The 27,422-nt window shown below is 40.8% G+C and overlaps 1 protein-coding gene across 1 annotated transcript; it reads left to right on the plus strand.

Annotated features, from left to right (window-relative positions):
- Window positions 1-1,039: 1,039 nt before the first annotated feature.
- LOC121572187 lies at window positions 1,040-16,637 on the plus strand. The gene is made up of 6 exons (XM_041884118.1): window positions 1,040-1,220; window positions 8,722-8,961; window positions 14,272-14,340; window positions 14,831-14,962; window positions 15,847-15,987; window positions 16,198-16,637. Exons 1-6 carry the CDS (start codon window positions 1,136-1,138, stop codon window positions 16,311-16,313), a joined length of 783 nt encoding a protein of 260 aa, XP_041740052.1. The 5' UTR covers window positions 1,040-1,135; the 3' UTR covers window positions 16,314-16,637.
- Window positions 16,638-27,422: the final 10,785 nt, after the last annotated feature.

Consider the following 27,422-nt stretch of genomic DNA (forward strand, 5'->3'; position numbering starts at 1 on the left):
AGCATCAAGGCAAAGGGTGGCTATTTGAAGAATCTCAAATATAAAATAGATTTTGATTCATTTAACACTTTTGGTTATTACATGATTCCATATGTGTTATTTTATAGTTTTGATGTCTTCACTATTATTCTACAATGTAAAAATGAGTAAAAATAAAGAAAAACCCTTGAATGAGTAGGTGTGTCCAAACCTTTGACTGGTAGTGTATATATAAATAAAAAAAATTTGGGGGGGGGGGGACTCAGTCGGGGTCTCAACTAACTATTGAGAGTTAGAATAGCGGAATACACAAGGTGCAAGTACGAAATTTGTTTGTGCTTCAGCAATATTTCTCTTGTTATGTCAGTCACTGACAGTCACTCAATTGACCATGTCAGCTAACAATTATTTGATTGGTAAGTTAGTCTAGCCAGCTATCTAAAGTTGTAGTAATCATGGCCAAATACCGACCAGGCACGCAGGGCAAATGCCCAGGGGCCCCCATTGATTTTGTTAGTCACTCTCAGTCAGATATCATTAACATGGCATAAGTCATGACAAATGTGTAGAATTGCAGGACATTTGCTTTAAACCTGAAAAAAATGTCTCTCCACCCCATGGCAAAATGTGTAGAATTGCAGGAAATTCACTTTAAAACATACATTTTTCTCTCTGCCTTAAAGAAGGGGGTCACTAAAATGTTTTGTGCACTAAAATGTTTTGCTTGCTTACGGCCCCCAAAAGGCTAAAACCGGCCCTGAGTCAGAGAATGTCAATTGATACAAGTTAATCTGCAGTGACTGTGATCTGTCATGCTCAAATATCTAGATAATAACAATGTTGGACAGTCATGAAATTTGACAACATGCAAAGGTGCAAGCCTCTAGGAATCAATTCAACAGCACAAAGTATAACAATACACTTTTCAATCACTACCTAGGAGTAAAATAGTTGGGCAACAACAGCATGCATGTCCTTCATACCATGTGACTTCTTGTAAATGGTAGTTGAAAAAGAAAGTGAAATCTAGTGATGTTGGAAAAACAAGTACAAGGGATAGTTGAGGAGCAAATCTGCTTCTCTTATTCATATCCCACAGTCTGCCCTGTGTGTATGAGGCTACGACTGAGAGACAGTGAAGACAGAGAGCAACACGATGACAACCCACCAGCAGGAAGGAGAGCAGCGCTATGACACCAAAGACACCACGCTCAAGTTCGTCACTAGACAGGATTATATTAGTAAGATTTATCTAAGCCTCACTTGCTCAACCTTAGTTTATGATTTCAAGTACAATAGGAATCGCTTAATAGGTAATGGCATTTTGTAGGCAATATAGTCAATTAAACTCTGGCTGGTGATAGTAATTGTGCATACATCCCCTGAGATTTGACAGTATTGATTTGATTGTAGTTTGAATATACAGGAAACTGCCCAAATAAAGGAAACACTAACATGAAGTGTCTTAATAGGGCGTTGGGCCACCACGAGCCGCAAGAGACGCAAGAGATTGAACTTCACTGAGTTCGCCCAATTAGTTTGCACTATTTAGATCAACGTTTTTTCTGTGATCAAATCAACATTGTATCAGCCCCTTTTCAATGCAACAAAACAAAACAAATCTAACTTTGCAAGATTGAGTCTGTGATTTTGTTATAGGCAAAGCCAGAGCGCAAGGAGTATAATTCTATTGGCGGGGGTAGGCCATGAGCGGTCGTTGATCACCCGGGAATGAATGCGCATTTCAGATCAGTTCAGATCAGTGCGCAGAGCCGCGCGTGTGCACATTTCTTGATATTCTTTGCTAGTTAGCAAGTTATTAGCATAATTATAGATAATTATACGTCAGCAAGGGGGAGTTATTGCTTCCTACAAGACCACAAAACCTGTAGGCTACATTTCAAGCTGTCTTTGAAAAGCCAGTCAGGTAAAAAGTTTGTCTTAATTAAAGGGGCAGTGTTGTATTTTGAGACAAGCTTGAATATGCAAATAAGCCAATAGGCAGAGGGGTAGCCTACATTTTCTAATTCTCTGTATGGTAATAATAATTCATTTGATTTTGTAAAGTGGTTTCTTGCATCATACAACACAATACAATGCAATTTACAGTCACCTATTTGTCCTATTGTGTTACAGACCAAGTAAAAAATCATTAATTAATGTTAAGCTCGTTTTTAAAAGTCTCATGCAATGCAGGCCTGCATTGAACACCCCATATAGGCTACTGTAGGCTATATCATAGAAATCAAAAGCTATTTCCATGTATCATAGAAATCAAAAGCTATTTCCATGTGGAAATGTTATGGGATTTGCTCTATTGGTTTTGTTGGTAGGCCTACATTATGCTCAAATAGCCACAATAGCCTATTGGCTACTGTCTAAAACTGTAAGGGTACAGCCTCAGTTCCGGAAGTTGCACACATTTCTAAAAACTTTGAAGTTTCCACTCACAAGACCTAAAAAAAGCACCTGCTTTCAATATACTTTGTATCCCTAATTTACTCAAGTGCTTCCTCTATTTTGGCAGTTACCTACCTGTATGTTATAAGACGTGTGCTAAAAGTTCCGGAAAAATAGGATTCAAATTCAAATTTTATTCCAAACCCCACTTCTGTAGATACAGATGAAGTCGGAAGTTTACATACACTTAGGTTGGAGTCATTAAAACTTGTTTTTCAACCACTCCACACATTTCTTGTTAACAAACTATAGTTTTGGCAAGTCGGTTAGGACATCTACTTTGTGCATGACACAAGTCATTTTTCCAACAATTGTTTACAGACAGATTATTTCACTTATAATTCACTGTATCACAATTCCAGTGGGTCAGAAGTTTACATATGCTAAGTTGACTGTGCCTTTAAACAGCTTGGAAAATTCCAGAAAATGATGTCATGGCTTTAGGAGCTTCTGATAAGCTAATTGACATCATTTGAGTCAATTGGAGGTGTACCTGTGGATGTACTTCAAACTCAGTGCCTCTTTGCTTGACATCATGGGAAAATCAAAAGAAATCAGCCAAGACCTCAGAAAATAAATTGTAGACCTCCACAAGTCCGGTTCATCCTTGGGAGCAATTTCCAAATGCATGAAGGTACCACGTTCATCTGTACAAACAATAGTACGCAAGTATAAACACCATGGGACCACGCAGCCATCATACCGCTCAGGAAGGAGACGCGTTCTGTCTCCTAGAGATGAACGTACTTTGGTGCGAAAAGTGGAAATCAATCCCAGTACAACAGCAAAGGACCTTGTGAAGATGCTGGAGTAAACAGGTACAAAGGTATCTATATCCACAGTAAAATGAGTCCTATAACGACATAACCTGAAAGGCTGCTCAGCAAGGAAGAAGCCACTGCTCCAAAATCTCCATAAAAAAGCCAGACTACGGTTTGCAACTGCACATGGGGACAAAGATCGTACTTTTTGGAGAAATGTCCTCTGGTCTGATGAAACAAAAATAGAACTGTTTGGCCATAATTACCATCGTTATGTTTGGAGGAAAAAGGGGGCAGCTTGCAAGCCGAAGAACACCATCCCAACCGTGAAGCACGGGGGTGACAGCATCATGCTGTGGGGGTGCTTTGCTGCAGGAGGGACTGGTGCACTTCACAAAATAGATGGCATCATGAGGAAGGAAAATTATGTGGATATATTGAAGCAACATCTCAAGACATCAGTCAGGAAGTTAAAGCTTGGTCGCAAATGGGTCTTCCAAATGGACAATGACCCCAAGCATACTTCCAAAGTTGTGGCAAAATGGCTTAAGGACAACAAAGTCAAGGTGTCTCCTGAGTGGCGCAGTGGTTGCTCTGGATAAGAGCGTCTGCTAAATGACTAAAATGTAAATGTAAAGAACACAGCCCTGACCTCAATCCTATAGAACATTTGTGGGCAGAACTGAAAAAGCGTGTGCGAGCAAGGAGGCCTGCAAACCGGACTCCGTTACAATGGGCCAAAATTCACCCAACTTATTGTGGGAAGCTTGTGAAAGGCTACCCGAAACGTTTGACCCAAGTTAAACAATTTAAAGGTAATGCTACCAAATACTAATTGAGTGTATGTAAACTTCTGACCCACTGGGAATGTGATGAAAGAAATAAAAGCTGAAATAAATCATTCTCTCTACTATTATTCTGACAGGGAATGTCAGGAATTGTGAAAAACTGAGTTTAAATGTATATGGCTAAGGTGTATGTAAACTTCCAGTTTGGACAGACCTACTCATTCAAGGGTTTTTCTTTATTTTTTACAATTTTCTACATTGTAGAATAATAGTGAAGACATCAAAACTATGAAATAACACATATGGAATCATGTAGTAACCAAAAAAGTGTTAAACAAATCAAAATATATTTTAGATTTTAGATTCTTCAAAGTAGCCTTGATGAGAGCTTTGCACACTCTCGGCATTCTCTCAACCAGCTTCAACTGGAATGCTTTTCCAACAGTCTTGAAGGAGTTCCCACATATGCTGAGCACTTGTTGGCTGCGTTTCCTTCACTCGGCCGTCCGACTCTTCCAAAACCATCTGAATTGGGTTGAGGTCGGGGGATTGTGGAGGCCAGGTCATCTGATGCAGCACTCCATCACTCTCCTTCTTGGTAAAATAGCCCTTACACAGCCTGGAGGTGTGTTGGGTCTTTGTCCTGTTGAAAAACAAATGATAGTCCCACTAAGCCCAAACCAGATGGGATGGTGTATCGCTGCAGAATGCTGTGGTAGCCATGCTCGTTAAGTGTGCCTTGAATTCTAAATATATCACAGACAGTGTCACCAGCAAAGCACCATCACACCTCCTCCTCCATGCTGCACGGTGGGAACCACACATGCAGAGATCATCCGTTCACCTACTCTGCGTCTCATAAAGACACGGCGGTTGGAATCAAAAATCTCAAATTTGGACTCATCAGACCAAAGGACAGATTTCCACTGGACTAATGTCCATTGCTCGTGTTTCTTGGCCCAACCAAGTCTCTTCTTATTATTGGTGTCCTTTAGTAGGGGTTTATTTGCAGCAATTCGACCATGAAGGCCTGATTCACGCAGTCTCTTCTGAACAGTTGATGTTGAGATGTGTCTGTTAATTTAACTCTGTGAAGCATTTATTTGGGCTGCAATCTGAGGTGCAGTTAAATTTAATGAACTTATCCTATGCAGCAGAGGTAACTCTGGGTCTTCCTTTCCTGTGGCGGTCTTCATGAGAGCCAGTTTCATCATAGGGCTTGATGGTCTTTGCGACTGCACTTGAAGAAACTTTCAAAGTTCTTGAAATGTTCCGTATTGACTGAACTTAATGTCTTAAAGTAATGATGGACTCTCGTTTCTCTTTGCTGTTCTTGCCATAATATGGACTTGGTCTTTTACCAAATAGGGCTATCTTCTGTATACCACCCCTACCTTGTCACAACACAACTCATTGGCATAAACGCATTAAGAAGGAAATAAATTCCACAAATTAACTTTTAATAAGGGACACCTGTTAATTGAAATGCATTCCTCATGAAGCTGGTTGAGAGAATGCCAAGAGTGTGCAAAGATGTCATCAAGGCAAAGGGTTGTTACTTTGAAGAATCTCAAATATAACATATACTTTGATTAGTTTAACACTTTTTTGGTTACTACATGATTCAATATGTGTTATTTCATAGTTTTGATGTCTTCACTATTATTCTACAATGTAGAAAATAGTAAAAATAAAGAAAAACCCTGGAATGAGTAGGTGTGTCCAAACTTTTGACTGGTACTGTATATTTACAGTGCATTCGGAATGTATTCAGACCCCTTGACTTTTTCCACATTTTGTTACGTTGCAGCCTTATTCTAAAATTGATTAAATTGTTTTTTCCCCTCATCAATCTACACACAATACTCCATAATGACAAAGCAAAAACAGTTTTTTTGAAATGTTAGCACATTAATAAAATATAAAAAAGAAATAAGTATTCAGACCCTTTACTCAGTACTTTGTTGAAGCACCTTTGGCAGCGATTACAGCCTAGAGTCTTCTTGGGTATGACGCTACAAGCTTGGCAAACCTGTATTTGGGTAGTTTCTCCCATTCTTCTCTACAGATCCTCTCAAGCTCTGTCAAGCTGGATGGGGAGCGTCACTGCACAGCTATTTTCAGGTCTCTCCAAAGATGTTAAATCGGGCTCTGGCTGGGCTCTGGCTGGGCCACTCAAGGACATTCAGAGACTTGTCCCGAAGGCACTCCTGCGTTGTCTTGGCTGCGTGCTTAGGGTCTTTGTCCTGTTGGTAGGGGAACCTTCGCCCCAGTCTGAGGTCCTGAGCTCTTTGGAGCAGGTTTTCATCAAGGATCTCTCTGTACTTTGCTCTATTAATCTTTCCCTTGATCCTGACTAGTCTCCCAGTCCCTGCCACTGAAAAACATCCCCACAGCATGATGCTGCCATCAACATGCTTCACCGTAGGGATGGTGCCACGTTTCCTCCAGACATGACGCTTGGCATTCAGGCTAAAGAGTTCAATCTTGGTTTCATTTTTTTATTTTTATTATTATTATTTTTTCACCTTTATTTAACCAGGTAAGCCAGTTGAGAACAAGTTCTCATTTACAACTGCGACCTGGCCAAGATAAAGCAAAGCAGTGCGATAAAAACAACAACACGGAGTTACATATGGAATAAACAAAAACAAAACGTACAGTCAATAACACAATAGAAAATCTATATACAGTTTGTGCAAATGTAGTAAGTAAGTTATGGAGGTAAGGCAATAAATAGGCCATAGTGCAAAATAATTACAATTAGTATTAACACTGGAGTGATAGATGTGCAGAAGATGATGTGCCAATAGAGATACTGGGGTGCAAATGAGCAAAATAAATAACAATATGGGGATGAGGTAGTTGGGTGGGCTAATTACAGAGAATCTTGTTTCTCATGGTCTGAGAGTCCTTTAAGTGCCTTTTGGCAAACTCCAAGCGGGCTGTCATGTGCCTTTTACTGAGGAGTGGCTTCCGTCTGTCCACTCTACCATAAAGGCCTGATTGGTGGAGTGCTGCAGAGATGGTTGTCCTTCTGGAAGGTTCTCCCATCTCCACAGAGGAACTCTGGAGGAACTCTGGAGCTCTGTCAGAGTGACCATCAGGTTCTTGGTCACCTACCTGACCAAGGCCCTTCTCCCTCGATTGCTCAGTTTGGCTGGGCGGCCAGCTCTAGGAAGAGTCTTGGTGGTTCCAAACTTCTTCCATTGAAGAATGATGGAGGCCACTGTGTTCTTGGGGACCTTCAATGCTGCAGAAATGTTTTGGTACCCTTCCCCAGATGTGTGTCTCGACACAATCCTGTCTCTGAGCTCTACAGACAATTTCTTCGACCTCATGGCTTGGTTTTTGCTCTGACATGCACTGTCAACTGTATGTAGACAGGTGTGTGCCTTTCCAAATCAAGTCCAATCAATTGAATTTACCACAGGTGGACTCCAATCAAGTTGTAGAAACATCTCAAGGATGATCAATGGAAACAGGATGCACCTGAGCTCAATTTCGAGTCTCATAGCAAAGGGTCTGAAAACGTATGTAAATAAGGTATTGCTGATTTTTTATTTTAATACATTTGCAAAAATTTCAAAAACCTGTTTTCGCTTTGTCATTATAGGGTATTGTGTGTAGATTGATGAGAATGTTTATTTATTTAATCAATTTTAGAATAAGGCTGTAATGTAACAAAATGTGGAAAAAGTCAAGGGGTCTGAATACTTTCCGAATGCACATTATATACACTACCAGACAAAAGTTTGGACACACCTACTCATTCAAGGGTTTTTCTTTATTTTGACAATTTTTTCTACATTGTAAAATATAAGTGAAGACATCAAAACTATGAAATAACACACATGGAATCATGTTGTAACCAAAATAGTGTTAAACAAATCAAAATATATTTCATATTTTAGATTCTTCAAATAGCCACCCTTTGCCTTGATGACAGCTTTGCACACTCTTGGCATTCTCTCAACCAGCTTCATGAGGTAGTCACCTGGAATGCATTTCAATTAACAGGTGTGCCTTCTTAAAAGTTAATTTGTGGAATTTATTTCCTTCTTAATGCTTTTGAGCCAATCAGTTGTGTTGTGACAAGGTAGGAGGGGTATACAGAAGATAGCCCTATTTGGTAAAAGACCAAGTCCATATTATGGCAAGAACAGCTCAAATAAGCAACGAGAAACGACAGTCCATCATTACATTAAGACATGAAGGTCAGTCAATCCAGAAAATGTCAAGAAAATGTCAAAAACACAATCCCCCGACCTAAACCCAATTGAGATGGTTTGTGATGAGTCGGACCGCAGAGTGAAGGAAAAGCAGCCAACAAGTGCTCAGCATGTGTGGGAACTCCTTCAAGACTGTTGGAAAAGCATTCCAGGTGAAGCTTGTTGAGAGAATGCCAAGAGTGTTCAAAGCTGTCATCAAGGCAAAGGGTGGCTATTTGAAGAATCTAAAATATAAAATATATTTTGATTTGTTTAACACTTTTTTGGTTACTACATGATTCCATTTGTGTTATTTCATTGTTTTGATGTCTTCACTATTATTCTACAATGTAAAAAATAGTCAAAATAAAGACAAACCCTTGAATGAGTAGGTATGTCCAAACTTTTGACTGGTACTGTATATATACAGTATATATATACACGTAAGTACTTACGTATATATTACATTTTTTTATTAGCGTTTTTCCATATTGACACAACCTCTATGATATTTACCAGCAGCCCAGTTTGTAGATGATCACAGGGCAGAGCTGATTCAGAGGGTCAGTCCGGTAGAGCCCATTGCAGATGTCATGCTCTCAAAGGGACTGATCCATCCAGAGGTTAACTCTAACATCCTGGCTGCCAGAACCAGCCAGGAGAAAATGAGGGTGCTATACGAAGCCATGTCCACTCAAGCCCAGAAGGAGGCACTCTACAGCATCCTGGAGAAGGACTATTCTTGGGTCACTCAGGACATCAGTAAGTATCACAAGCTCTATCGGCTCTGTCAGCTACCACTAAGCCATAAGGTACCGTTATCTCTCTGCACACAGTATGCACACAAGACCTGGTTAGAAAACAGTTGTATTTTGTAGTTTATTTATACCAACCTTTCAAATACTAAAAGTTGTTGAATATAGGGAATCAACTAAAGGCAATTATTTCCTTTGATATTCAAATACAGGTCTCAGACGATCTAATAATATGTGAAAGTATATTGAATACCTCTCAGAAAAACAAATAATATTTTAAGGTATTTAAGTTATTTGAAAACCAAAAAAAAAATTATTTGATGGCTGCCAAGTACTGTATTTGATGAAGAATGAAAAAAGAACAGTTAGTTGAATTAGTCTAAATATAAGATCATTAGCATATGGTTTGGAGGGCTTTAAGTAATTAAAAAAATACTTTGTGGTTACTAAAATAGCAACGTTGTTACCTATAGACTTTAGAAACCTGGGGCCTGTTTAGGAGAATGGACATTTACAGAATGTTCAGATATAAATGTATTGTGTAGATCAAATATGATCCAGATGGATTGGAATAGTATAGGAAATTGTGTGTGAGTTCCAGATACAGTCCTGCCATTAGTTTTAAAAAGGTAGTCACTTTCTGTGATCTGTATTCAAATAGTTTTAAAAAGTAGTAATTTTTGGCATCAGTATTCAAATAGTTGTTGTCACCTCCAAAGTAATTATTAAGTTACTTTCCCCAAATAGTTACTTTCCACAATGCATATTTAAAACTATAATTATCGCAGGTCTACTTGACAATGTACTAAACAGTTGAGCTATACAAAAGGATCTGTCACGAACTCTGATGCGGATGTGGTGCGAATCAATTGCAGGACACAGGAGCTAAGTCAATCCAGACTTTACTTGTAAATCCAAAAATAACAACACGGGTCAAACAACCCGGAGGCGAACAATACGCCACAGTGCGAAAACACTCCAAAACCGAACTGCGCACAAAACAATAGTGCGACGGTACACAAAGAGCGACTGGCAAACAGCACTGCACCAAACGACAGAAGAAACCACCATAACTGGACCAAGCAGCGTGTCCAGGAGCCAACGCCAGAGAGGACTTGGAAGCAGAAGAGAGAGAGTTGGGCGAGAACTATGGAGGCCTGGTCCACGAGGAGGAGAGACACACAGAACATTTTTAGGGGGGGGGGCTCACGCCGTGGACGACGGGGCAGCAGGAGGCCGCGATAGAGCGGTTAGTAGAGGAGGCCGCCAGGTTACGGGGGCCACTGGTCACAAAAGGGGAGGAAAGTGTAGAGGCACGGCGAGAGGTACTGGGGTGTGTTACCAGTCCGGTCCGGCCCGTTCCTGATCCCCGCGTAGGGCCAGTGGTGTGTGTCCCCAGTACGGTCCGGCCTGTTCCTGTCCCTCATACCGAGCCTGTGGTACGCGTCGCCAGCCCGGTCCGGCCTGTTCCTGCTCCCCGCACCCAGCCAGTGGTGCGCTGCGTCAGCCCAGCTCGGCCCGTTCCTGCTCGCCGCACCAAGTCAGCCCGGTCCGGCCCGCTCCTGCTCCCCGCACCAAGTCAGTGGTGCGTTTCGTCAGCCCAGCTCGGCCCGTTCCTGCTCCCCGCACCAAGTCAGTGGTGCGCTTCGTCAGCCCGGCTCGGCCCGTTCCTGCTCCCCGCACCAAGTCAGTGGTGCACCTCGTCAGCCCGGTCCGGCCCGCTCCTGCTCCCCGCACCAAGTCAGTGGTGCGTTTCGTCAGCCCGGCTCGGCCCGTTCCTGCTCCCCACACCAAGCCAGTAGTGTGCGTCGTCAGTACGGCACAGCCCGTGCCTGTTCCACCGGTGCCTGGGTCGGCACGGGTCAGCTGCGTCACGCCGGAGCTAGAGCAATCCGCTCCACCAGTGTTCAGTTCAGCTCCGGTCAGCAGGGCCAGACCGGACCAGGGGTACTTTGGGGGGTTAGAGAAGGAGTGGGGGTCATGTCCGGAGCCGGATACGCCGCCGAGGCGGAGTGCCCACCCCGGTCCCTCCCCTGTTGTGTTTGGTTGGCGCGGTCGGAGTCCGCGCCTTTGGGGTGGGGGTACTGTCACGCCCTGGCTCTGGGGACTCTCGTATGTTGAGCCAGGGTGTTAATTTCTAGGTTTTGTAATTCTATGTTGGCCAGGGTGGCTCCCAATCAGAGACGGCTGTAGCTCGTTGTCTCTGATTGGGAGCCATACTTAGGTAGCCGTTAGGCATTCATTTGGTGTGGTTTCTTGTTCCGTGTTGGTTGGTGTATGTAACCAGGGACGTCACGTTATCGTTTTGTTGTTTTGTTCGTGTGATCATTATTTAATAAATATGTTCGCATTCCACGCTGCGCCTTGGTCCTCTGTTCCCGACGATCGTGACAGGATCCAATTCGATAGCACCATTGGTGACATTTTAAGCTATCTGTGGAGTGAGCTTACGGCACATTCTTATCTCCGTCAAAGATGGTGGATAAATGAAGATGTCCCACTCAGGCCGTTTACCATTGAAGAAAGGGGGTGGATGTCCCATTGACACCAATGCATTAGCAGCTGGGTCTGGTCTACTTAGTTCATTGACTCTATATGACCGTGGAACAATTTGACAAATTATACATATATATACAGTACCAGTCAAAAGTTCGGACACACCTACTAATTCCAGGGTTTTTCTTTATTTTTACTATTTTCTACATTGTAAAATAATAGTGAAGACATCAAAACTATGAAATAACACATATGGAATCATGCAGTAACAAAAAAAAGTGTTAAACAAATCAAAATATATTTTATATTTGAGATTCTTCAAAGTAGCCACCCATTGCCTTGATGACAGCTTTGCACACTCTTGGCATTCTCTCAACCAGCTTCATGAGTTACCTGGAATGCATTTCAATTAACAGGTGTGCCTTGTTAAAAGTTAAATTGTGGAATTTCTTTCCTTCTTAATGCGTTTGAGCCAATCAGGTGTGTTGTTACAGGTTAGGGGTGGTATACAGAAGATAGCCCTATTTGGTAAAAGACCAAGTCCATATTATGGCAAGAACAGCTCAAATAAGCAAAGAGAAACGACAGTCCATCATTACTTTAAGACATGAAGGTCAGTCAATCCGGAAAATGTCAAGAACTTTGAAAGTTTCTTTAAGTGCAGTCGCAAAAACCATCAAGCGCTATGATGAAACTGGCTCTCATGAGGACCGCCACAGGAAAAGAAGACCCAGAGTTACCTCTGCTGCAGAGGATAAGTTCATTAGAGCTACCAGCCTCAGAAATTGCAGCACAAATAAATGCCCCACAGAGTTCAAGTACAGACACATCTCAACATCAACTGTTCAGAGGGGACTGTATGAATCAGGCCTTCATGGTCGAATTGCTGCAAAGAAACCACTACTAAAGGACACCAATAAGAAGAAGAGACTTGATTGGGCCAAGAAAGACAAGCAATGGACATTAGTCCGGTGGAAATCTATCCTTTGGTCTGATGAGTCCAAATTTGAGATTTTTGGTTCCAACCGCCGTGTCTTTATGAGACGCAGAGTAGGTGAACGGATGATCTCCGCATGTGTAGTTCCCACCGTGCAGCATGGAGGAGGAGGTGTGATGGTGTGGGGGTGCTTTGCTGGTGACACCGTCTGTGATTTATTTAGAATTCAAGGCACACTTAACCAGCATGGCTACCACAGCATTCTGCAGCGATATGCCATCCCATCTGGTTTGCGCTTAGTGGGACTATCATTTATTTTTCAACAGGAGAATGACCCAAATCACACCTCCAGGCTGTGTAAGGGCTATTTGACCAAGACGGAGAGTGATGGAGTCTCCACAATCACCCGAACTCAACCCAATTGAGATGGTATGGGATGAGTTGGACCGTAGAGTGAAGGAAAAGCAGCCAACAACTGCTCAGCTAATGTGGGAACACCTTCAAGAGTGTTGGAAAAGCATTCCAGGTGAAGCTTGTTGAGAGAATGCCAAGAGTGTGCAAAGCTGTCATCAAGGCAAAGGGTGGCTACTTGGAAGAATCTAAAATATAAAATATTTTTTGATTTGTTTACTACATGGTTACTACATGATTCCATATGTGTTATGTCATAGTTTTGATGTCTTCACTATTATTCTACAATGTAGAAAATAGTAAAAATAAAGAAAAACCCTTGAATGAGTAGGTGTGTCCAAACTTTTGACTGGTACTGTATATATCATTTTTTATTTTATTTTTTGGAACTCAGTCTGGGTCTCAACTTACTGGTGAGCGTTAGAATAATAGAATACACAAGGTGCAATTTCGAAATTTGGTTGTGCATCAGCAGTCACTAAATTAGCCCATGTAATCATATATTTTTTAGATTGGTAAGTTAGTCTAGCGGCCAGCTATCTAAACTTGTAGTAAGCATGGTCAAATTACTGACTGGGGTGGGGCCCATTAAAAACTGCATCCACCCTATGGCAAAATGTGTAGAATTGCAGGAAATTAGCTGTAAAACTGAAAATGTTTCTCTCTGCTCCATGGCAAAATGAGTAGAATTGCATGAATTGAGTTATACAATTGGTGGCATGAATCATGCGAACTGATATGAAAATATAAATGCATTTATCATTTTCATATTCCTATTTAGTATTGAAGCATTTCATTTAACACAACAATGCAATATGTGCGAACCTGACAGTTCAGCCCGATGAACGAATCACTCTAAAAAGGTATGTGTAGCTAGGTGTAGCCTACGACTCATACTGATAACCAGCTCAGTACAATCTGGCTTGACTGACTGGTAAAATGTACTGACAGGTGACAGGTACTCCGATGTTAAGATCGTAAAATCGTTTAGTGTTCAGGGGGCCTAAACTTTGTAGTAATCATGGCTTGATTACCGACCGGGCATGCAGGGCACGCACTTAGGGGCCCTGATTTCCGGGGCCCCCAATGATTTTGTTAGTCACTCAAAGTGAGATCTCATATGAACATAGCGCATGACAAAATGTGTGGAATTGCAGGAAATTAGCTTTAAAACTGCACATGTATCTCCCCTGCCAAAAAGAGGGCCTTTAAAATGTTTTGCCTGCAAGGCAAAATCTCGCTTAGGGCCCCCAAAAGGCAAGGCCCGGCCCTGGATAGAGAGAACAGAACCTAATGTATAAAAATACAACTCCACATCTACTGTAAACATTGAACCACCGGGAAATACATCACTATTACAATGCATTAAACAGTTTGGTCTCAGATAACATGGAGTAGCCTACTGTATGAGTAAGGCAGTCATTTCAAGTGCATTCATTTTTCAAATATGGTGTGTTCTTTCTATTAAAACAGATAGAATGAGGATATTTCCGCTGGGAAAAACTGGTGCTGGGAGGAGTGCATCAGGAAACACAATCCTTGGTGAGGGATATTTTCATTCTGAGTCTAACTTCTCTGTAACACGTAAAACAGAAATTAAAATGGCAAAATGCAGCCAGGAGATGCAGCCAGGGCTAAGTTAGAGTCAGAATTCATTACAAACATTTCAAATGAATAAATGAGAAGTTGGTGAGTGTTAAATTATAATTATCAGTAATTGTCAGTATAATTGTAAGTGTGTAGAAACAGCTTTGTATGGTCTGCCTGTATATATATATATATATATATATATATATATATATATATATATATATATATATATATATATATATATAATTATTTCCTGATGTTATATTTTTTTAAATGAAAGAGATATTTCAATTGTGTCAAAATAATAATCGTAGCAGGTAATGTCAGTGGGAAAATGTATCTTTTGGGGGGTAGGGGCCGGGAGTGCACCTGAACAGCATTTTAAAACAGGCACCCAAGTTGCAAAGTGTGCTCTTGCATTTATATTTGTATATCTTTATAGTGGAAGGACAGAGACAAGAGAGAATGGCAATCGGCATGGGCCATATTGAGGAGGAGATGAACAATACCAGAGTGCTGCAGCTGAAACAGAATACTGTTGAGCGAGTACCAGAGGGACTATCAAGGAAGTCAGGTAAGCAGGTAGAACTATATGCAGAATGGAACACACATACTAAATAGGCAATGTCAAGAAATCAATGATGATAGACTATTATATTAAAACTACAATCAGAAATTAAACATAAAATTGAATAACAATATAAAACTGCTGGGAAATACCTGAGGAGTTCAGGTAGGCAGGTGGAACTGTAGAATGCAGAATACAATACATTTTACATTTACATTTTTGGCATTTAGCAGACGCTCTTATCCAGAGCGACTTACAGTTAGTGAGTGCATACATTTTCATACACTGGGCAATATCAATATATCAATGTATGAAAAAATGAAAGGTGACAAAAACGTGCATTTTCAAGTAGTATCAACATTACAAAGTTGACGTTAACATGGCGGGTTAGCTACTTAGCTTTGTGGCACAACAGATTGCAAATATTCTGATCCTGACCTAATGTTATCTTCATAAAAACATCTCAGTAAAATATTTCTGTCTTTTGTCATTGATATTCTGTGTCTAACAACATTCCCCCTTCAAGCAATTAATCTCTGTTAAAGCAAACACAGAGTTCCTGCCCGACTACATTGCAGACGTTGCATTGCATCAACTAATTGTTGCATGCCACGTCATCGACTGTGTAGTTGGGCATCAAATGGCTATATCATATGATGTGGATAGCTGATATGTTAAATACCTATCCAGGCGTTGTAAAATCTGGCACCAATGTAGTCGGGCAGGAAACCATAGAGACTGCTGATGATAAGTCCCAAAGAGAAAAAACATCTACATGAATTCAATATATTTATGTCCATGACTTGCAAATTATACATAAATGCCCTTGAATGTAATTTAGTCTAAACCTTGATTCATGAAATAATAAAGTTTGTTTTGATCACATTCAGCAACATTCCACGTTAGAGTAAATGGACTGAGAGGGGAGATAATGGAAATCGACGTGGGCCATTCAGAGGAGGAGATGAACAATACCACAGTGCTGCAGCTGAAACAGAAAATTGTCCAGAGACTACCAGGCTGGGACATAGGTAGGCAGGTTGAACTCTACAATACAGAATAGAACACACATACTGTACATAATGATGTTTATGGAATGTTATGGTTTATCACTAGGGAAACAAGGGAACTCCAACATATTGATTAACATTGTCATAAACAGTTGATAATAACAATGGTAGGAATGTGTGTACCACCTTATTAACGACAATCGTACACTGAACTCTCACCTCTTTATGCAGATACTCTGACGATGAGATACACATACAAGACTCTGGAAGACTCACGCCTGCTCTCCTGTTATGGAATCCAGGACAAATCTCTCATTAATCTAGTGCTTGACAAATATAGAGAATAGAGCATCTTCACCAATCACATCCTCCCACTACGCTACACTCTAAAAAATGCTGGGTTGTTTGGTTGATCCTGGGTTGCAGGCGTTGGGTCACTTAGTTGGGTTGTTTTCTTTAAACATTGTTGGGTTATTGGTGCTGGATGCTGGGTTATTGATGCTGGGTAATTGATGCTGGGTTATTGATGCTGGGTTATTGGTGTATGAGTTCCCTTTAAGCCGATGTAAATCCCGTTGTTGGGATACAGTAAGGTGGTATACCTTATTATAATATGTAATAAATAATCCAATGTGTAAAATGCAAATAAAATAAAGGACGATTAGAATTTGCAGTATGTAAACTTAACATGATAAAATGGGATGACATTTACTCTCACGGGTGGCCAATAAGATCTACAGTGAGGGAAAAAAGTATTTGATCCCCTGCTGATTTTGTACGTTTGCCCACTGACAAAGAAATGATCAGTCTATAATTTTAATGGTAGGTTTATTTGAACAGTGAGAGTCAGAATAACAAAAAAAATATCCAGAAAAACGCATGTCATAAATGTTATAAATTGATTTGCATTTTAATGAGGGAAATAAGTATTTGACCCCCTCTCAATCAGAAAGATTTCTGGCTCCCAGGTGTCTTTTATACAGGTAACGAGCTGAGATTAGGAGCACACTCTTAAAGGGAGTGCTCCTAATCTCAGTTTGTTACCTGTATAAAAGACACCTGTCCACAGAAGCAATCAATCAATCAGATTCCAAACTCTCCACCATGGCCAAGACCAAAGAGCTCTCCAAGGATGTCAGGGACAAGATTGTAGACCTACACAAGGCTGGAATGGGCTACAAGACCATCGCCAAGCAGCTTGGTGAGAAGGTGACAACAGTTGGTGCGATTATTCGCAAATGGAAGAAACACAAAAGAACTGTCAATCTCCCTCGGCCTGGGGCTCCATGCAAGATCTCACCTTGTGGAGTTGCAATGATCATGAGAACGGTGAGGAATCAGCCCAGAACTACACGGGAGGATCTTGTCAATGATCTCAAGGCAGCTGGGACCATAGTCACCAAGAAAACAATTGGTAACACACTACGCCGTGAAGGACTGAAATCCTGCAGCACCCGCAAGGTCCCCCTGCTCAAGAAAGCACATATACATATACAGTGGGGGAAAAAAGTATTTAGTCAGCCACCAATTGTGCAAGTTCTGCCACTTAAAAAGATGAGAGAGGCCTGTAATTTTCATCATAGGTACACGTCAACTATGACAGACAAAATGAGATTTTTTTCCTCCAGAAAATCACATTGTAGGATTTTTTATGAATTTATTTGCAAATTATGGTGGAAAATAAGTATTTGGTCAATAACAAAAGTTTCTCAATAATTTGTTATTTACCCTTTGTTGGCAATGACACAGGTCAAACGTTTTCTGTAAGTCTTCACAAGGTTTTCACACACTGTTGCTGGTATTTTGGCCCATTCCTCCATGCAGATCTCCTCTAGAGCAGTGATGTTTTGGGGCTGTCGCTGGGCAACACAGACTTTCAACTCCCTCCAAAGATGTTCTATGGGGTTGAGATCTGGAGACTGGCTAGGCCACTCCAGGACCTTGAAATGCTTCTTACGAAGCCACTCCTTCGTTGCCCGGGCGGTGTGTTTGGGATCATTGTCATGCTGAAAGACCCAGCCACGTTTCATCTTCAATGCCCTTGCTGATGGAAGGAAGTTTTCACTCAAAATCTCACGATACATGGCCCTATTCATTCTTTCCTTTACACGGATCAGTCGTCCTGGTCCCTTTGCAGAAAAACAGCCCCAAAGCATGATGTTTCCACCCCTATGCTTCACAGTAGGTATGGTGTTCTTTGGATGCAACTCAGCATTCTTTATCTTCCAAACACGACGAGTTGAGTTTTTACCAAAAATTTCTATTTTGGTTTCATCTGACCATATGACATTCTCCCAATCCTCTTCTGGATCATCCAAATGCACTCTAGCAAACTTCAGACGGGCCTGGACATGTACTGGCTTAAGCAGGGGGACACGTCTTGCACTGCAGGATTTGAGTCCCTGGCGGCGTAGTGTGTTACTGATGGTAGGCTTTGTTACTTTGGTCCCAGCTCTCTGCAGGTCATTCACTAGGTCCCCCCGTGTGGTTCTGGGATTTTTGCTCACCGTTCTTGTGATCATTTTGACCCCACGGGGTGAGATCTTGCGTGGAGCCCCAGATCGAGGGAGATTATCAGTGGTCTTGTATGTCTTCCATTTCCTAATAATTGCTCCCACAGTTGATTTCTTCAAACCAAGCTGCTTACCTATTGCAGATTCAGTCTTCCCAGCCTGGTGCAGGTCTACAATTTTGTTTCTGGTGTCCTTTGACAGCTCTTTGGTCTTGGCCATAGTGGAGTTTGGAGTGTGACTGTTTGAGGTTGTGGACAGGTCTCTTTTATACTGATAACAAGTTCAAACAGGTGCCATTAATACAGGTAACGAGTGGAGGACAGAGGAGCCTCTTAAAGAAGAAGTTACAGGTCTGTGAGAGCCAGAAATCTTGCTTGTTTGTAGGTGACCAAATACTTATTTTCCACCATAATTTGCAAATAAATTCATAAAAAATCCTACAATGTGATTTTCTGGATTTCTTTTTCTCAATTTGTCTGTCATAGTTGACGTGTACCTATGATGAAAATTACAGGCCTCTCATCTTTTTAAGTGGGAGAACTTGCACAATTGGTGGCTGACTAAATACTTTTTTTCCCCACTGTACATGGGTGAAAGTGTTGTTGTCAGATGAGACCAAAATCGAGCTCTTTGCCATCAACTCAACTCGCCGTGTTTGGAGGAGGAGGAATGCTGCCTATGATCCCAAGAAAACCAACCCCACCATCAAACATGGAGGTGGAAACATTATGCTTTGGGGGTGTTTTTCTGCTAAGGGGACAGGACAACTTCACCGCATCAAAGGGACGATGGACGGGGCCATGTACCACCAAATCTTGGGTGAGAACCTCCTTCCCTCAGCCAGGGCATTGAAAATGGGTCGTGGATGGGTATTCCAGCATGACAATGACCCAAAACACATGGCCAAGGCAACAAAGGAGTGGCTCAAGAAGAAGCACATTAAGGTCCTGGAGTGGCCTAGCCAGTCTCCAGACCTTAATGCCATAGAAATTCTGTGGAGGGAGCTGAAGGTTCGAGTTGCCAAACGTCAGCCTCAAAACCTTAATGACTTGGAGAAGATCTGCAAAGAGGAGTGGAACAAAATCCCTCCTGAGATGTGTGCAAACCTGGTGGCCAACTACAAGAAATGTCTGACCTCTGTGATTACCAACAAGGGTTTTGCCACCAAGTACTAAGTCATGTTTTGCAGAGGGGTCAAATACTTATTTCCCTCATTAAAATGCAAATCAATTTATAACATTTTTGACATGCGTATTTCTGGATTTTGTTGTTGTTATTCTGTCTCTCACTGTTCAAATAAACATACCATTAATATTATAGACTGATCATGTCTTTGTCAGTGGGCAAACATACAAAATCAGCAGGGGATCAAATACTTTTTTCCTTCACTGTATATATCTATCATTTTTTTGCTAAACAGGTGGGGATCAAAACAGACTGCCCTGAATGACGGGTCGCCACTGATTGTGCATCATTTGCCCATTATTATTTTCAAAATTCTTCAAGCTCTGTCAAATTGGGTGTTGATCATCACTTGACAACCATTTTCAGGTCTTGCCATTCATTTTCAAGTAGATTTAAGTCAAAACTGTATCTCGGCCACTCAGGAACATTCATTGTCTTCTTGGTAAGCAACTCCAGTGTAGATTTGGCCTTGTGTTTTAGGTTATTGTGCTGCTGAAAGGTGAATTCATCTCCCAGTGTCTGGTGAAAAGCAGACTGAACCAGGTTTTCCTCTAGGATTTAGCCTATGCTTAGCTCCATTCCATTTATTTTTTATCCTGAAAAACTCCCCAGTCCTTAAGGATTACAAGCATACACAAAACATGATGCAGCCCCCATTATGCTTGAAAATATGGAGAGTGGTACTCAGTAATGTGTTGTATTGGAAGTAAATTGCTTTGACACATTTCTTGCAGTATTACTTTAGTGCCTTGTTGCAAACAGGATGCATGCTTTGGAATATTTTTATTCTGTACAGGCTTCCTTAATTTCACGCTGTCAGTTAGGTTAGTATTGTAGAGTAACTACAATGTTGTTAATCCATCCTCAGTTTTCTCCTATCACAGCCATTCAACTCTGTAACTGTTTTAAAGGCACCATTGGCCTCATGGTAAAATCCCTGAGCGATTTCCTTCCTCTCCGTCAACTGAGTTAGGAAGGACACCTGTATCTTTGTAGTGACTTGGTGTATTGACACATTATCCTAAGTGTAATTAATAACTTCAACATTTTCAAAGGGATATTCAATGTCTGTTTTTATTTTTTTTACCAATCTATCAATAGGTTCCCTTCATTGCGAGGCATTGGAAAACCTCTCTGGTCTTTGTGGTTGAATCTGTGTTTGAAATGCATTGTTTGACTGAGGGACCTTACAGATGAATGAGGTAGTCATAAAAAAATCATGTTAAACACTATTATTGCACTCAGAGTGAGTCCATGCATCTTATTATGTGACTTGTTAAGCACATGTTTCCTCCTGAACTTATTTAGGCTTGCCATAATAAAGAGGTTGAACGTATTGACTCAGCTTTTGATTTTTAATGAATTTGTACAAATGTTGTAAAGCATAACTCCACTTTGACATTATGGGGTACTGTGTGTAGGCCAGTGACAAAAACATCTCAATGCAATCCATTTAAATTCAGCCTGTAACACAACAAAATGTGGAAAAACATCAAGGGGTGTGAATACTTTCTGAAGGTGCTGTAGTACCAGGCCTTCTCCTTAAATTGTTGTCCCTATTTCAGATTACCATGGCCTGTATAATCAAGGAGCAACCTGTTATTTGAACAGTGTTCTGCAGGTCCTCTTCATGACTAAGGACTTCAGAGAGGCTGTGGAAAGGTTTGGATACTTTTTATGCGTTTTATCGTAATTAAAATGCCTGTACTGGATTTAGTGAGCTGCCAAGCTCTAGCCATCTTGAATATTCTTAGATGAAACTCAAAATAATAAATAGGCGATCAATAAAAAAACAAAAATACATTTAAAATGTCTCCCTACAGCCAAGTGTTTGAACAAGAACAACAACAGGAGCCAGAGCTAGAGAACAAGGATGGAGTTGGTCCTCAGTTGAAAAAGTTGTTTGAGATTTTAAAGACAAGCAATGCTGGCACAGAGGACATCTCATCAAAACTGGGAATTGGAAATGGTGAGTTTAGTTATCGGAGCTCACATGGAATATGCATTTTGTGCATCACTAACTTTAGTAACTTGTGATCATAGTAAATATATTTAAGTGCATAATATTATCCTGTAGTATTAGCCTGCCATCTGAGTGATATATTTGATTTTTGTCACACAGTATTTGAGCAACAAGATGCTGCTCAGTATTTAGAGAAGATTTTAAGCCTGGTCAATGCTGACGTGTCCAAGGTAATGCATCACTGATAAATTGACAGTTCTAAAGTTATGCTGTCTATAGAACTAATGGTATGACAAGAAGGCAAAGATTGTATCCAATGTTTGTCTTTAGATCTTCAAAGGACAATTGAGACACATCTCCACCTGTTCAGAAGGTCATCCAATCAGTGATAAAAGTCGTCCATTTTGGTCTCTGCCACTCTCGATGAAAGATTCCTCAGGCTTCGACAAAACTTACAGTGTGGTAAGGAACATTATCACCTGTTAGCAACTACAATGTTTGCATGGGAAAGTGTAATTTAATGTCCTCTCAGTATAACAGACAAGGAAGTATTGATTTGAGTAAACCCCATGTATTCATGTGTATGATCTCATTTTAGGCAAATATCCCAGTCTCAGTCAAAGGCAAACATAACTGTGTTTAATGTTTTTTCTGTTTATGTTGTTTTTAGGACGATGGGTGGACCGAGTTTTTCAAGTCTTCAACGGTCAGTGGGGACAATAAGATGTACTGTGATGGCTGTGACGAGAAAGCAGATGCAACCATTGTGAGTAGGGATATTTAGAATTCTCCTTTCATTTCCCAAATGTATTATTCCACCTTGATCTGTGGGCAGTTCTGCCTTGAGGGCAGAAACAAATGTGATTGATTAAGTTTAGAAAAGTAATTCCAATTGGTAAGGGTTTGAGTTATGCCCTGCATCCACCTCCAAACTTCCACTGGAAAAAGGAGAACGCCACCAAGTAAGATTTTCACTATACAAGATACTGTGTCTCTCTCTAGTGGTTAAAATAATCAGGACATTTTGTGTCACCAGGAATATCAGATGAAAGATTACCCAGAGATTCTGACTCTGCTCCTCAAGAGGTTTCAGTTTGACTACAATAGGATGGATTATGTCAAAATCGACTGCTGTGTGGAAGTGCCTTACACATTGCAGACAGCGGTATTACAATTATTATTATTTACAACGTTATTTATTCAACAGGTTCTGTTATCACACATTTTCTCATTTGGTTACACAGTTGGATATTTACGTACTATGTTGATGGTACATAAAGGAGAAAAAATCCAGTGATGTCCCTTTCTGCAGTTCATGTCACTGTTTGATTTATTCAACATCTCTGAACAGAGGTATGCATATGAACTCTATGCGATAGTGGACCATGTGGGGAGTCTAAGAGGTGGACATTACACTTCTAGAATCAAGTCCTACGAAGATCAGAAGTGGTATGTGTTTGATGACAGCTACGTTAGACTGGTAAGGAGTGTTCTTTTATTGAAGGGGATATGACTAGATAGATATTATTATTATATGCTTTTTGTATGGCCCTGTTAATAGACAAGGGCTACGTCTAATTTGTTTAACAGATCATAATGTGGGTGAGGTTGTAAACAAGTTGTTAGGTTTCAAATGAGAATATACTGTATTGGGTTGGATGGGAAACCAGGACTAATACCGCAGTAGTCATTTAAAGGTACATTCTGGGATTCGAAAAACAGCAAAACCACTTACTATTTGTTTTGGTATTCAGCTGAGGGATGGGGCTAGGGAAATGTAAACCCTCTTAAATTCATAGACAGCACTGTAGATGAAAGTCCATGCCATCCAAGATATAGTTTAATCACATTTTGAAGATATACAGTGAGGGAAAAAAGTATTTGATCCCCTGCTGATTTTGTACGTTTTCCCACTGATAAAGACATGATCAGTCTATACTTTTAATGGTAGGTTTATTTGAACAGTGAGAGACAGAATAACAACAACAAAATCCAGAAAAACGCATGTAAAAAATGTTATAAATTGATTTGCATTTTAATGAGGGAAATACGTATTTGACCCCTCTGCAAAACATTATTTAGTACTTGGTGGCAAAACCCTTGTTGGCAATCACAGAGGTCAGACGTTTCTTGTAGTTGGCCACCAGGTTTGCACACATCTCAGGAGGGATTTTGTCCCACTCCTCTTTGCAGATCTTCTCCAAGTCATTAAGGTTTCGAGGCTGACGTTTGGCAACTCAAACCTTCAGCTCCCTCCACAGATGTTCTATGGGATTAAGGTCTGGAGACTGGCTAGGCCACTCCAGGACCTTGATGTGCTTCTTCTTGAGCCACTCCTTTGTTGCCTTGGCCGTGTGTTTTGGGTCATTGTCATGCTGGAATACCCATCCACGACCCATTTTCAATGCCCTGGCTGCGGGAAGGATGTTCTCACCCAAGATTTGACAGTACATGGCCCCGTCCATCGTCCTTTTGATGCGGTGAAGTTGTCCTGTCCCCTTAGCAGAAAAACACCCCAAAAGCATTATGTTTCCACCTCCATGTTTGACGGTGGGGATGGTGTTCTTGGGGTCATAGGCAGCATTCCTCCTCCAAACACGGTGTGTTGAGTTGATGCCAAAGAGCTCGATTTTGGTCTCATCTGACCACAACACTTTCACCCAGTTCTCCTCTGAATCATTCAGATGTTCATTGGCAAACTTCAGACGGGCCTGTATATGTGCTTTCTTGAGCAGGGGGACCTTGCGGGCGCTGCAGGATTTCAGTCCTTCACGGCGTAGTGTGTTACCAATTGTTTTCTTGGTGACTATGGTCCCAGCTGCCTTGAGATCATTGACAAGATCCTCCCGTGTAGTTCTGGGCTGATTCCTCACCGTTTTCATGATCATTGCAACTCCACGAGGTGAGATCTTGCATGGAGCCCCAGGCCGAGGGAGATTGACAGTTATTTTGTGTTTCTTCCATTTGCGAATAATCGCACCAACTGTTGTCACCTTCTCACCAAGCTGCTTGGCGATGGTCTTGTAGCTCATTCCAGCCTTGTGTAGGTCTACAATCTTGTCCCTGACATCCTTGGAGAGCTCTTTGGTCTTGGCCATGGTGGAGAGTTTGGAATCTGATTGATTGATTGCTTCTGTGGACAGGTTTCTTATATACAGGTAACAAGCTGAGATTAGGAGCACTCCCTTTAAGAGTGTGCTCCTAATCTCAGCTCGTTACCTGTATAAAAGACACCTGGGAGCCAGATTGAGAGGGGGTCAAATATTTATTTCCCTCATTAAAATGCAAATCAATTTATAACATTTTTGACATGCGTTTTTCTGGATTTTGTTGTTGTTATTCTATCTCTCACTGTTCAAATAAACCTACCATTAAAATTAAATACTGATAATTTCTTTGTCAGTGGGCAAATGTACAAAATCAGCAGGGGATCAAATACTTTTTTCCCTCACTGTACATTGTTTGTTTACACTGTTGTTGTTTGTAAAGAATGGAGTAATAACACTTTATGTTTTGGGTTATGATAAAGACAGACAGTTGTGCAAATCTCATGAGGAATTCATAAGTTATATTTTTCAAGAATTGAAATGACCTAGGTTCCCAAATCCCAAACTGTAGCTTTACAGTGCCTTGCAAAAGTATTCATCCCCCTTGGCGTTTTTTTCCAATTTTGTTGCATTACAACCTGTAATTTAAATAGATTTTTATTTGGATTTCATGTAATGGACATACACAAAATAGTCAAATTGGTGAAGTGAAATGAAAAAAATAATTTATTTTTTAAGCAAGGGGCACCACCAAGCAAGCGGAACCATGAAGTTAAGGAGCTCTCCAAACAGGTCAGGGACAAAGTTGTGGAGAAGTACAGATCAGGGTTGGGTTATAAGAAAATATCCGAAACTTTGAACATCCCATGGAGCACCATTAAATCCATTATTTAAAAATTGAAAGAATATGGCACCACAACAAACCTGCCAAGAGAGGGCCACCCACCAAAACTCACGGACCAGGCAAGGAGGGCATTAATCACAGAGGCAACAAAGAGACCAAAGATAACCCTGAAGGAGCTGCAAAGCTCCACAGCGGAGATTGGAGTATCTGTCCATAAGACCACTTTAAGCCGTACACTCCAAAGAGCTGGGCTTTACGGAAGAGTGGCCAGAAAAAAGCCATTGCTTAAAGAAAAAAATAAGCAAACTCGTTTGGTGTTCGCCAAAAGGCATGTGGGAGACTCCCCAAACATATGGAAGAAGGTACTCTGGTCAGATGAGACTAAAATTGAGCTTTTTGGCCATCAAGGAAAATGCTATGTCTGGCGCAAACCCAACACCTCTCATCACCCCAAGAACACCATCCCCACAGTGAAGCATGGTGGTGGCAGGATCATGCTGTGGGGATGTTTTTCATCGGCAGGGACTGGGAAAATGGTCAGAATTGAAGGAATGATGGATGGCACTAAATACAGGGAAATTCTTGAGGGAAACCTGTTTCAGTCTTCCAGAGATTTGAGACTGGGACGGAGGTTCAACTTCCAGCAGGACAATGACCCTAAGCATACTGCTAAAGCAACACTTGAGTGGTTTAAGGAGAAACATTTAAATGTCTCGGAATGGCCTAGTAAAAGCCCAGACCTCAATCCAATTGAGAATCTGTGGTATGACTTAAAGATTGCTGTACACCAGTGGAACCCATCCAACTTGAAGGAGCTGGAGTAGTTTTGTCTTGAAGAATGGGCAAAAATCCCAGTGACTAGATGTGCCAAGCTTATAGAGACATACCCCAAGAGACTTGCAGCTGTATTTGCTGCAAAAAGTGGCTCTACAAAGTATTGACTTTGGGGGGTTAATAGTTATGCACGCTCAAGTTTTCTGTTGTTTTGTCTTATTTCTTGTTTGTTTCACACAAAAAAAATATTTTGCTTCTTCAAAGTGGTAGGCATGTTGTGTAAATCAAATGATACAAACCCCCCAAAAATCCATTTTAATTCCAGGTTGTAAGGCAACAAAATAGGAAAAATTCCAAGGGGGGTGAATACTTTCGCAAGCCACTGTACGTAATACTGTATGTCACCCAAGGCCATTGTATACCATTTTATCACCATTGCTTTCCCTCTGTTACAGCTCAATCAACAGCCATCTACGCAAGGTTTTGAAATGTAAGCGTTATTATTTTTCTGAATTTTATACATCTCATGAAGCATGGTTGAATATAATGACTACATTACATTTTAGAACACAAATATACCTTCCTTAGAAAATTATTTATTCATTAATTTGTAAGATAACACTGTTATTTTTCCATTAGATCCCGAAGAGCTTACTTGCTTATGTACAAGAAATGTAAGTAAACTAAAGTTAACTATTATATGTAATACCACTCTATCACTAATTATATCAAATGGCTACCCGGACTATTTGCATTGTCCCCCCCCGTCTCTTTTACGCTGCTGCTACTTTCTGTTTATTATCTATCACTTTAACTCTACCTACATGTACATATTACCTCAATTACCTCGACTAACCTGTGCCCCCCGCACATTGACTCTGTACCGGACCCCCTGTATACAGCCTTGTTACTGTTATTTTACTGCTACTCGTTAATTATTAGTTATTTTTATTTTTTATTTGTCTATTTTTTACTTAACACTTATTTTTCTTAAAACTGCATTGTTGGGTAAGAGCTTGTAAGTAAGCGTTTCACTGTAAGGTCTACACCTATTGTATTCGGCGCATGTGACAAATAAAATATGATTTGATTTGATTTATATTGAACCTGTCACTTTCCATCCATTTCAA

This window comes from Coregonus clupeaformis, chromosome 16 (genome assembly GCF_020615455.1).
Source record: "Coregonus clupeaformis isolate EN_2021a chromosome 16, ASM2061545v1, whole genome shotgun sequence".
Classification (NCBI taxonomy): domain Eukaryota; kingdom Metazoa; phylum Chordata; class Actinopteri; order Salmoniformes; family Salmonidae; genus Coregonus; species Coregonus clupeaformis.